The 12,784-nt window shown below is 43.4% G+C and overlaps 1 protein-coding gene across 6 annotated transcripts in view; it reads left to right on the top strand.

Annotated features, from left to right (window-relative positions):
• Positions 1-225: 225 nt before the first annotated feature.
• The window catches only part of PPFIA2 (PTPRF interacting protein alpha 2), a 272,209-nt gene continuing 259,650 nt past the window's right edge, over positions 226-12,784 (top strand). For 3 of the 6 annotated variants that reach the window (XM_083400933.1, XM_083400929.1, XM_083400925.1), the window contains exons 1-2: positions 227-489; positions 9,924-10,174. In XM_083400933.1, the coding sequence (XP_083257059.1) occupies positions 9,926-10,174 (249 nt within the window). In that variant the 5' untranslated portion in view covers positions 227-489; positions 9,924-9,925. Of the gene's footprint in view, positions 490-9,923; positions 10,175-12,784 lie in introns of all 6 variants that reach the window. The other 3 variants (XM_083400932.1, XM_083400931.1, XM_083400930.1) reach the window with 2 other exon arrangements.

The raw sequence follows: 12,784 nt of genomic DNA, 5'->3' as shown, positions 1-12,784 counted from the left end.
CCAAGAAAAGCAAAATCCCTGCTTTCTTTCTCTCCACCCCCCCCTAATCCGCTGACTTTCCCAGCCACGGATGGGGGGGGGGGGAGAAAAAAGGGCTGCTGGAGCTTTAAGAGCCGCCTCTCCCCCCTCTCCTCCTCCTAACAATGGTCTCAACCGCGCTCTAGCTCCTCAAAGCAAAAAAATTGTAATATGCCATTTTTTCCCCATGGATGTTTCCCCCTTTCGGCTGCCGACGAAGTGACAGGCGGAGGAAAATGCTGAGGTGCCGCCGAGCCGCTCCTGCTGGCGGCCGAAGCGGGTGGCGGGCTGCGCTGGGGCTGCCTTCCCTGAGCAGGAGCGGCGGCGGCGGCGGCGTTGGTCCTGGCAGCCTTGCCCGGGAGGCGAGTGGAGGGGCGGCGACGGCGGCGCCCGGCTGTGTGTGAGCGCCCAGCGGAGCCAGGGCGAGGACCACCGATTCCCGAGAGACGCGCGGAGAAGACCAAGCTTTAGGTATGTTGCAAAGCCAGAGGGCAAAGGCAGATCTCGAACCCCCACGCCCCGCACATCCCATTGCAAAGGGAAAGGGAAGGTGGTGGGGCCGGGGCTGCTGCCTTTTAAAGATTCTCCTTGGAAATGGAGACCCCAGTCTTTCAATGAAGTCAACTTCTTAAGGCTATTTTATTCCCTTAAAGGATGGGTTGGGCTTCTGGGTGGCAGATGTTACAGCTGCAAGACTTAGCTCTTAATACCAAGACTTGCTGGTGGAGGGGGGGGGGTGCGGATAAGTGGAAAGGATCTCTCTCGATTTCCAACCCTCTACGTTCTTCTCCTTCTTTTAATTTTTCAAAGGTGATCTCACAGTTCAGCTGAAGCAGCGCGGGAGGGAAGGAGTTAACTAGGAGGAGAAAGATGCATGCAGTGTGCAAGTCAGACAATGGCACGGATTTTCCTCCAGGAATTGCTCTCCGTGGGTGAAGTGAGGTGTAGCTGACAGCATCTGGAAAGGGGAAGGTGGGGGGGGGCGGGAGAGGGAGAAGAAAATCGCAGGAATTGCTGGTCGCTGCAAGAGCAGCGGCAGCAGCGGCGTCTCTTTGGAGGTGCTGTAAATATGGTTGGGTGAAGTAGTATCCGAAGGGCAGGGTGAGTTCCTGCTGATGATGTCACGGCAGGCACGGAGCGAAGGGGGATGGCGCGGATGTAGCCGAAGGGGCAAAGTAGCTCGTGCAATTAAAGACTTGGCTTCTCCCTGAATGGAGAAATGAAATTGCACGCAGGGTTCCCAAGGGAAGGGTTTAGCAAGAACAGGGGAAAGTCACCTTATAGTACCATCTTCGGAATATAGAAGAAACCACACCCCTCCCACACCCTGAGCCTTTGAAACTGGAAGCCTTCAAGGTGAACTATAGCTGAACGGTAGTGTGATAAGAAGGGAGCCTTTGTTGAGCTGTCAGTTGTGCTCACAAATTGCTCCTCTCACATCCCTACAATTAAAAAAGGAAGAATGGCAATGAACATGTGCCAGGGAACAAACGTGACTGACCTGTGGAGTGGAGTGAATATTACTCTTCTGATTTCTGAGCTTTTTTTTTTCATCTGGGGCATTTGATATCAAGAGGTAGAGAGAAGCTGGTGGGTGGGGTCAAAATGAAAGAACTAGGATTGACTTGCTGTGCTGTTTGCAGAGGTCTCTCTCTCTCTCTCTCTCTCTCTCTCTCTCACACACACACACACACACCATCCTCTCCATGGTAGTGATTCAGAATAAAAAGAAATTTTGATCAAATTAAGGATTGATACAGGTTGCCTTTTGCACATCAGAAAGCCCCAAAGTTGTGGCCTGTAATGGTCTGTTGTTTGGGGTGGAGTGGATATATACCATTATATAATTGCTTCCTTATGGTAATTTTGAATTATACAAGTTGTTTTAATTTTTCATGCATCTTGGAATAGTAAATCTCATCACTGGACTTAATGGTTAATTTACTTTACCAACTGCTCTAGCTGATGTGTTGCAGTTTGCACTAAACCATGTATGTGAGCTTTGTGTACCAGAGTAGGCCCATTGAAATTAATACACATGACTGACATAGGGTTATTAACTTCAGTGGGTCTACTCTGAGTAGGACTAGCATTGAATACCACCCATAGCACTTTGTACAATAATGTAAAACACATTGATAAAAATTGCTTTTATAGAAAAAGCAGTCATCTCAAATGGTACTTTCTGATAGTACTAGTACTGTATTGTGAAACCATATCCTGGGGCAGGCTCAATAGCAGAGCACATGTTCTGATTGCAAAAGGTCCCCAGTTCCACCCCTGATATTTCCAGTTAAATATTTAAAGTTAAAGATTTCTGGTTTGGGAATGACCTCTGCTGAGATGTTGGAGTCACATGGACCAGTGATGATATGTTACCCAAGAAATGTTGGAGTTTTCTTGTTCCAGATAGAGAACTGTGCCCTTTCCCAAGATATGCCATTCCCCCAGTGGTGTAGCGTGGGTTGTCAGCACCCGGGGCAGGGCAAGTAATTTGCGCCCCCTAACCCGTGGATTTGCACCCCCTAACCCTAACCCCCAGATGTTGCGGCCGGCCCCCCTGCACCCCCACGCTACGCCACTGCGTTCCCCTCCCACAGGTTCACAGAATGGAAGAGAAGGAAAGGGGTACAGGGGGTTATCTAGTCCAATCCCCTGCAAGGCAGAAGTTTTTTGCCCCACCCACAACTCTGAGATTGTCTCATGCTGTACCAGCTGAGCTATCTTTTCCTACCCAAGTGTTCTGTGGTCACTGAGCATGCTCAGTCCTGATTGGGATGTCTTCTAGTTTCTCCTCTCACCACAAAAACTTGTCTTCCTCTTTTTTATATATCATGGGGTTCCCCCAAGCCTCCTGATAAGAGGAATTATTGTGTGGGAGTGGTGCCATTTTTGCTAAAGAAAGATGAACGTTCAGGCTGGGTTACTGATCAGTGATTTAAAATGCAGCTGAGTCCTCCTTTTTCTGAATTTGAATTGAAGCAGGTTTGGGGAAAACGCAGCAAAATGCAGTATTTCATAAGAAACAGCAGGGTAGATAGGGATTGTATCCAACCAGGAGCACACTGGATGCAGAGTATATGAGAGTGTGTGCACCACTTCCGAGAGAAGGAGTTCGCTATTATAGGATATTATAATGGTTGATATTGTCCAGCTAAAAGTTCGCCAAAGGGTCTACGTTAACTTTTGTCTATTGCTCCTTATAGGAATCTCATTACTTCCGGAAATGCAATATTCTTTATTGACAGAACTGATGCACGCAAACCCAAAGAGATCACGGAAAAGAATTCATATTTGAATTCACCATTAAACAATTTTTGTGGTGTAAAAAAAGTTCCAAGAAATTTAGTCACAAAATCCAAGTTTTAAGCTTGATCTAGGATTCTTCATTTGCTCAGCTTTGCATCCCCAACAAATGAATTACAGGATCTCCAAGAGCTGGACATTGTGAACGAAACATTAATTCCATGAGATGTGCAGTCAATCAAGACTAGCTGAAGTGGAATTAGATGCTCATGTTAATATGAAAAGTCGTGAATTCCTTGATTAGTGCCCAACTCAAATTGTCACTCTGTACCTTTCTCATGCTATATCAGACTGAGTTTCTTACTGACTTATATTGTCATTCTATTTGCTAGGAGAAAATACATCTCTGGGGGAAAACCCCCAATCCCATTTGTTTATTTGTTCTGCAATAAAGAACAAACAGTGGCATTAAAAGCATTTCAGACCAATAACCACAGAGCCCTGTGCTTCATTATCTCTGTCTTGCTGTCTGTTCAAGTCATCTTGTAAGGTGAAGGCACTTGATAGGCTTGTGAGCTTTGATGTAAGTTTGTTAATCAATTACCTCATCAGAACCTTTTAATGAATCCAAAGATCAGCAGTTAATAAGAGTATGGTTGGTGAAAGCCTGCTGTAGAAGAAAGGGCACACATGGTATATTATTGGATAGATTCCCTCCCTCCCTCATTTTTACTAAACATCTGAACCTTCCATGGTTAAGCTTAATGTGAAGATCTATCTTAGTATATATATTTTTCCAGAAAGATGCTGACAGTCACTAAATAATATCTTTTTTCTACTTAATTCAGATATATCATTGCGAAGGCATAACAACTCAAATTACAGGAGTAATTTTAAAACTGCAGTACGCAATCGCTTTCCCATAGATGTGGTAAATAGCAAAAGTCCTATGCATTTTAATAGAGTTAGGTTGTAATTGATTTATGAACACTCTTGGGGTTAAAGAGTGTTGTTGTTTTTAATTCCTCTTTCTTATTTAAAAGTGACTTTTAGGAGAAACTCCACTGTTGTGATTAATTTAAACAATGGAGTTGGTCGAGATCTCTAAGATCTTAGAGCAAACTCCCTGACGGTGCAGGAAATCAGCTGCTATGGCAGCTCTGTTAGGTTACCATCTAGTCTCTGCTTAATCATTCATTTCTTATAATATTTTAAATTCCATTTAAATATCTTTAGAGGAGAGTGCCTGTGCTTATGTAGCCAGAACATCAGCACTCAAGCACATAAGGCAGCTATTAGCAGACTCAGTGGAACCCTGATATTTGCAGAAGTACAAAGCATCTTGGAGAAGAGGGGGAGAAGCCCACTGGTCCGCCAAAGGGCAGCTGTTCTTTGTGATTTGAAGGCAATGAGCACAGTTTGCGGGGAAGAAGACTATAGGTTTTATTCACACACAACAAGAATCAGCATACAGCACACATAGAACCGAGTGACTGGAGAAAGAAGAGAGAAGAAACAACACATGAATATAAAAAAGTAGAGCAAACTACCTCATTGTCTGGATAGGTCATGTCCCCAGGGATGGGGGGAGAGAGCTGTCCACAGAAATCAAGATTTTAATCAAGGTGGGGTGGTGCACTAGTAGGCCCTCCCCACAAGTGCCCTCAAAAGGTATCAGCAGCAAAGGAAAAAGCGTTCCCGCTCTTTCTAACTCTGTTCTTACTTGGTGTGAGACTTTTGAAATGAATGCTAATGCACATTCAAAAGCAAGTGCCCTTTATTGCCTTTATTGTGGCCTGGAAGGATGTGTGGGTGAGAGAAAACATGTGCAACAATCTTGCTGTCACCTGTATTGCAGGAGAGGTGTTGAACTTGAGCTGAGAAAGTAGAAAAATCCTACCCTGCTATCCACTGCTTTCATACCCACATTGCAGGTGGGGCTGCACTATTGGGACACAGCACAAGGAGAATGTTAAGCATGTTTTTAACTCACCGCCGCCACCAAACAAAACCCCCCAAAGACACACACTTTCCTGTTTCACACGCATCCGTTTGAACTCAAGAGAAGCTCTGGAAACATTTCTGACCATTTTCTGTTTTCTGGCTAATCAGCTGTCTGCATCACTCTGACAGTCCTAATCCAAAAGTATACTCTGGTAAAGACGTCCCTTCCATGTGTCTCTTGGAGAACTACCAGCTTTTCCGTTTCCCCTTCTTTCTGTTGTTATCAAGGCAATCTGCATTGAGTATCAAATCATGCCTTGCTTGTGAGCATGCTCAGAGCTTGTTCCTTGAAGGCTAGATCTCCTCATATCTTTTAGCATGTTCTGTTAACCAGAGAAGCAACAGGGCGTGTTTCCTACTTTGAAGGACATTTTTGTTTTCTTTAGAATTTGTTTCATGACCTTCCTTGCAAGAGAGGGAAGCAAATAACAGTGGTCACAGTGTGAGTCTCGTTCTATTATATATATATATATATATATATATATATGCTTTTTTAAACTTTTTTTTTTTTGCATTCATTTTTATGAATTGAATTGGAAGGAGAAATTATGGACATATTTTGCATGTGCTGCAGCAAACTCTGTGTTAACAATTTCCCTGCATACACACATTAAAAACTGCAGCAGCTGCTGCTGGATAGAGCAGAGCAGGGCAAGCTGATCTAAGCCAAATGCAAGTATTTTCCAGAGTATTTCCAGAACTGGTGTGTGGATCTGCTTCCAACAAGCCCCTTCCTAATTCCGAATCTCATGAATATGGAGTAATGGAGGGAAATGCTCTTGCCATTATTTCTATATTGGGTGTTTTTGTGACTTTATCTGTCAGTTTCTAAAATGAGAAGTTTGGTCTCTATGACTGTTTGCATATCACATTGACTGACTACCCATCTTCCCCCAAACCTGGACAATATGATTCCTAATCTCAGTTATAAGAGGCTGATTACAATTACTCCGGTGTGGTGAACTCTGCACATGACCAGAGATTATTACACAGCCATGCATTGCAAGTATGTTCTGGTGTGCCTTGGTTCAAATAAAGCAATAATCTTTCATCTGTTGGTCGGAGCATTTTGTTCTGTACTTTTAATTTAGAGGAAAGAAGTGTTTTATATAATGAAAAGTTAAATTGATTGGGAAGAGAGGGGGGGGAAGCATGCAACTTGTAGCAAGTGCTTCTTACATTTAAAAAAGTTTGAGTTTGTTTACTTTTTGGCAATGGATGTGCAGGTGTAGTGTTGAATATGTGAATTCAAAATCTTATGTCATGTGGTATGAAATAATTTCTAAATAAGAGGTATGGAGTCAATCTTGCCTGAAAATCATAGTGGCCCTCTTACATGCAAGCTATTCTCAACTCCACAGATGTGCAGAGAATAACTGATGCTTTTTAGTGAGGAGACAGGAGCACCCAGCACAATTTCCTAAACAAGTCCTGTTATAAGAAAAACAGCAAGGTTAAAAACTGCAGCCCTACCAAGTCAAAATGTTGCCAGCTGCCACTGGCATAGTACACAACAACCCTACAGTATAGTCAGCTTTTAATATTGCAAGTAACCTTTATTTGGATTTCCAGTCAAAATTCCCATACCTTTCAGTTTGCAGCAGAGGCCAGTCTTTCTGCTTAATTGACCCCTTAGGCATCCTCACAGGACAAATCAAACACTCAGCTGTATGCAGAAACCTCTGTTGACTTGCCTGCAGACCTATTGCACTTTCAAATGTCCAAAACTTTTGTTAAAAAGCCATGATGTAAGACCCAAGCTGAACCATAGGTTCATGTCTTTGATGCTGGGTTTTTTTCACAGCCCTGGGTTAATGCATATATTTGGTGCAAAATGTTGTTGCCCTGCTTGAGACCGATAGCAAATTCAGGTGCTGCATTATGACAGCTGTGTAGTGAAAGCAGAGTTGCTGATATTGGCATGCAGGTGTGCAGAAGCAGCAAAAATGACGAGGGGGTGGGATTGAAAGGGTAAGATCTGCCCTCCAAAAGCAGTCCAGTAAGGACTGAGCACACTCAGTGGCCATAGAATATTGAGTGTCTGTTGAGCAGGGGGAAATAATGAAAATCTGGAGGAAAGGGAAATGCAGTATCCTACAGCTGATTGCAACATTGAATAGGAGCACTGCAAAATGTAACATTAGTTGTTGTTTACAGGTTCCCCTAATTCCGGGTCTTCCTTTGCTTGAAGAATAAGCTTTTTGGTTTGACCTTGTTGCATTGAAATTGGCCCTAATGTTCATAGATATCAATGGCGGTTTGCCTTAAGTGTGCTGTTGGGTCCTTGGAGAGCGCTACCATTTGGCTCTACGGCACTGCGTTTTGTTTCCCTTGCTAGATTGCTGTGCTTTGAGAAGAGAGCAATTACGTGTTTCTTGTGGGATTGCAACCATGGTGAAAAATCTGGAAAGTTACTCATTAGTGGCAAAGAAAAGGTGAAAAAAGAAAAGACAATGCACTAGGGGTAGAAATATACGTTCATGGATCATGCTTTCATCCACTGCCTCCTACTTCACCCTTGTCCAGCTCAGAACCCATTTAATTGTAGCTTTGAACTATCAGGTCTTAAACCTCTAGTGTAGCCAAATTAAATACAACTACTTCTAGGTGCCTTGCTCATTATGTGTCCCGAGTATCCCAATTGTATGGTGCACCTAGGATGTCTGCTTCTGAGTCTCTGTTTGCCCCCATGTTAGCTTTCTGGTACCCGCACCCAGCCAGCAGTGACTTACCCACACATGGGAAGCATCACAAGAGCAACAAATGCAACAACATTGGCAATCTCTTTTATAGCAAAAAGATGCAGCTACCCACCAATGGCGATTTTGCTCACAGGCATCTTGTGTAACAAGCACACAGTAACAGCACCAATCAACAGGTAGCAATTTGTCACTGTAGCAAGCCTACTAACAGTTCCCAGCTGTCAGGGAGAGTTCTAGGCAGAAGGAACAATAGCAATCACTCTGCCTACCCTCATATTTTTCTATTGCTTTTTATTGTTTTGATATATTTTACCCTTTTAATGTTCATTGCACGGCCCAGGGAACATGTGTCGTTTCGGGGGGGGGGAGCGGGCTATATAAATATAGCCAAACAAAGTGAGCAATGTACAGCTGACACATTTAGGCAGCTTAAATAGCCTTCCTAGAGTTCTTATTTCAGGAGAACATTTTTATGTCGCATTGGAAGTTATATGCTGTTTTCCATCAATACACAGAGGCAACAATACAGTTCGGTCAATGCATATGATTAACAAAACAAAGGTACCAAAGTCTTGAGGAAGAACTTTTGGCTTCTGCTTTCTTTGGCTGCCCTGATACAGTTAAAACGGTGCTGTAGCTAAGGTGGCAGTTAGAGGGTTTGGAGACTGAAGCTTGCTATGTGATCTCAGGTATTATCTTCTGGCTGAGGCTAGGTGGTGTTAAGGTGTAAGCAGCAAACTTGTCTGAAGTGCTGTCTGATGCTTCAAAATTGGTGTGTATCTATCCCAGTTGTAAATAACTGAGCCATGTTTATTGGTATGGCTCACTTTCCCACTCAGTCCTTCAAGTACTTTATAAAAGGAATCCAGTCCAAAAGCAGAGATAAAACACCAATATAAGCCACTTGGAATATTAACACACAAGAAGAGTAGAGCATCTAGGAAAAGAACAAGAATGGGAGCCAATAACATGGGCTAGAATGGCAGAATCACTTGCGATCAAAGGCAAAATAGAATGGTCATGGTTTGATGATACAGTTGTAATATATGGATGGCATATTAGTTAATAATTTTAGCTAGTACACAGTTCATTTTCATTTCCTGATGTTTTAAGGTTAATAATCTTCTGAACTAGCATAGAATTTCTAAGATGTTGGCCATAAATGTTTATTGAGAAATATCCAACAGCATATTGGATTTGTGAAATTACCTTGTGTTGCACAGCACCAGGCACCTTAAGATAGGTTATGATAATTGTGACATTAATTGATTTTCCAAAAGCTACCCTTAGGCTAGGCTGCAACAATCTTGGAACAAATTAGCTTTGTAGAAATGCATTTCTGTCCTCCTCATTTTGAGGAAGGAATTATGTGAAGGGCAATTAGCTTTCTCATTGGAAGAGATCACCTAAGTGGCACCCTAGGCTGCCAAGAAGGGTAGAGCGTTATGACATTTTAAATGTTGACTTTCTGCTGAGTTCAGCATTGAAGTTGAGCTCTGCTATAGGAAAGTGTTGGGAAGTACTATCTTTGGCAATTAATAGTAGCCATGGGCACCACTACAAACAGTCAGAAGATGGCACGCAGGAGAGTGGGTGGATAAAGGTCAGATAAAAGAAACGAACTTTGAAAATGAAATCTTTGACATGATTTCAAAGGACACTGTCTGTGTCAATCTGCTGGTGAGACTTTAAACATATCCCTCTCCTGAAAGAGGAACACTTCCAGAACTGTGACTTATTAATTGTTATTAATAATTAACAATATTATTAATAATAAATGATTATAATAATTCAATAAATAAATCCATTATTATTGTTATTAATTATTTTACTGCCAGGAAGGGAGTCAATCTTGAAATGATTGACTTTATTATATATAATAGCTTCCTAGACGCTACTGGTACTTAGAGGATTATTTTTCATTCCTCCCTCCATTTGTTTTTTTGCTTTCAGAAATGATGTGTGAAGTGATGCCCACGATAAACGAGGACACCCCGATGAGCCAAAGGGGGTCCCAGAGCAGTGGCTCGGACTCAGATTCTCACTTTGAGCAGCTTATGGTGAATATGCTAGATGAGAGGGACCGTCTCTTGGACACACTTCGAGAGACGCAGGAAAGCCTTTCTCTGGCCCAGCAACGCCTCCAGGATGTCATCTATGATAGAGATGCTCTCCAGCGGCAGCTCAACTCTGCATTGCCCCAGGTACGTTGGGTGTCCCTACATTCCCGGTCATTTTAACTCATAAACATTGTGCTTGCAGCGTGTAATCTCAATGGATAATATCAGTGGCGTAGCATGGGTTGTCAGCACCCGGGGCAAGGCAAGTAATTTGCGCCCCTAACCCATGTATTTGCGCCCCCTAACCCATGGATTTGCGCCCCCTAACCCTAACCCCCAGATGTTGCGCCCGGTGCGGCCGGCCCCCCCTGCACCCCCCACGCTACGCCACTGGATAATATATGCGTTCCTTAAAGATCCGGTGTAAGAAGCTACAAAGCACTTTTTGTATGGTTTAGCTATTGGACTTAAGCACTGACACTTAGTGTACCTAGTTATATATATATAGGTTCAATAAGAAGGAAATTGAGCCCTTGGATGTGCAAATTGCCTCTGGTTCCATCAGAAAGTCGTATGCCTTGATCCAGAGCTTTATATGTGCTCCAGTGTGCAGGTGAAACCACTATGCACTTTAAGCAGTCTTTCTCATTCCCTTCAGTAGAAAGGAAAGCATGTCAATGCATCCCTTTGTAGGCACAATGCTACCCTTACCTCTGAAATGAATGGCAAGACATTACAGATGGAATGGGGTGCCCTGCACATGAACTCTGCACATTGGATCTCTTCTACATAACAGGTTTGCTGGGTTTAGATGACGATCGCTGCATTTCAAGGTTTAGTTTAAAGTTAGGAAGACAGGAAACAACATGAATGTATCTATCAATTGATTCAGGGACAGTGTACAATCTAATATCAATGCAATAGAAACATAAAAGTCATAAAAACTTAAGCCAATTAATAGAACATACCTGGTAAATTAGTCTAAGGGAAAGGATGCTCTTCACCTGAGCCAAATCAGGCATAGGGTAGCCTAGCATCAAAGCCATGCCAATGCATGCCCATCCCACAGAAAACCATATTGGGAAGTTTGGAGAGCAATGCAGCCCCACGGCCCGTTGCCTGCCACTACTGCACACAGTGTCACAGACGAGTTTGCAAATATATTTCCCATGGAAATAGAGGCATGTATTCAATTCTTGGTAACTCTGCTCAGGTTTCTCCTTCCAGCTTTTCCACTGACTTTTTTTTTAAAAGCTCCCTGATACTATTTATATCAGAGCCTCAAAGCTACAGTCTTTAAGATGCTGTTGCAAACCACATGCAAGCAGTTGCAAAATGTAAAGACACTTCTTGCATACAGCAAGGAGCACAAGTCTCTTTGCTGAGCTATTTCTACCCCCTTGCTTTGATCTTGCAGCATTGCAATTGCATCAGACATCAAGTTGTACAGCATCAAAACCCTCCCCTCCCCTCTCTCTGCTGCTTTCCATTATACAGCTGATGGTCAAGGGCGGTGGTCCCAAGGGTCAGGTGAAATACCTGCTTTACAGGTGTCTAGAAGAGGGAGCATCATTGAATCCAGATGCAGCTATCCCAACAGGACAAATGCTATGCTGGAAAATGCTTCTTCTACATCCCACTTAAAGGTCTAAGAGCCCTGTTGCCCTGTGTTCCTCATGCACTCTGGTCCCAAAACAAACATACTATGGTGGGAAGGAAAGGACTGAGTGTATTTAAACCATGTCTGAGTGTCTAGAGGTGTCCAGCATGGGCTACAAGGGGCTGGAGGGGGGAAATGTTTCCCTTTATTTATATGGGTGTACAGATCTCGAGATAAACTGGAACTAACCAATGATGGAACAGAAGAAGAAGCGTTCTGAGCAGTGAGCTGTTGGCCCAGGCCTTGAAGCAGGGTGGGTAGGTGGGGACAATTGTCCTTACACAGAAAACTCTTGGGACTTGGTTTGGAGAGAAATTGAGGTGTGTGCCCTCCAAGTCCCAGACAGCCTTACTTCCTGGTGGCATTTTCTACTCCCAGGTAGGAGGAGCCTGTATGACTGACAGCAGGGAGGGAAAGACAAGCTGGATAATAAATTGGGGACAATGAGATCCAGGGGATATTGAGAACCAATAGTGGTGGCAGGACTTGCAGAACATATATGAGTAAATGAGACAGACCTCTGGGCTCCAGAAAGCAGAGAGGAACTGACAGTAGATCCTAGGGATAGGGAACAGTGTCTAAACCAGGGAGCCCCAAACTCAGCCCTCCAGCTGTTTTGGGACTACAACTCCTATCATCCCTAGCTAACAGGACCAGGGGTCAGAGATTATGGGAGTTGTAGTCCCAAAACAGCTGGAGGGCCAAGTTTGGGGGTGCCTGGTCTAAACAGAGTTCATAACTCATTAATAATTGTTGTGCATACATATCATTCTGCTATGCTTTACTACAAGTTGCAAAACAGGAAGCCAGCAACACACGAAGCTTGAATATAGGAACTTAAATCAGCTAAAGGACACAGTTAGTTCTCTTTTTAAACCCCCCCCCCCCCCCAAGATAAGACCCTTTGTAGGGAAGTCAAGGACATTATAATGATTTTCTTTAAAAAAAAAAAAACTAGGCCCAGAAAAATGGTATTTGGGCACTGCTATTTGTGTTCACAAATCGTGTGACTTAAGGCATGTCTGGATGGCAGTAACAGCTGGACTTTGATCATTTCTTACTACGTTCTGTCTTAACCCCAGGCAACAGTGGAA

This window comes from Podarcis tiliguerta (genome assembly GCF_965153285.1).
Source record: "Podarcis tiliguerta genome assembly, chromosome: 10".
Lineage (NCBI taxonomy): Eukaryota > Metazoa > Chordata > Lepidosauria > Squamata > Lacertidae > Podarcis > Podarcis tiliguerta.
This window is presented reverse-complemented; position numbering and strand designations above follow the sequence as displayed.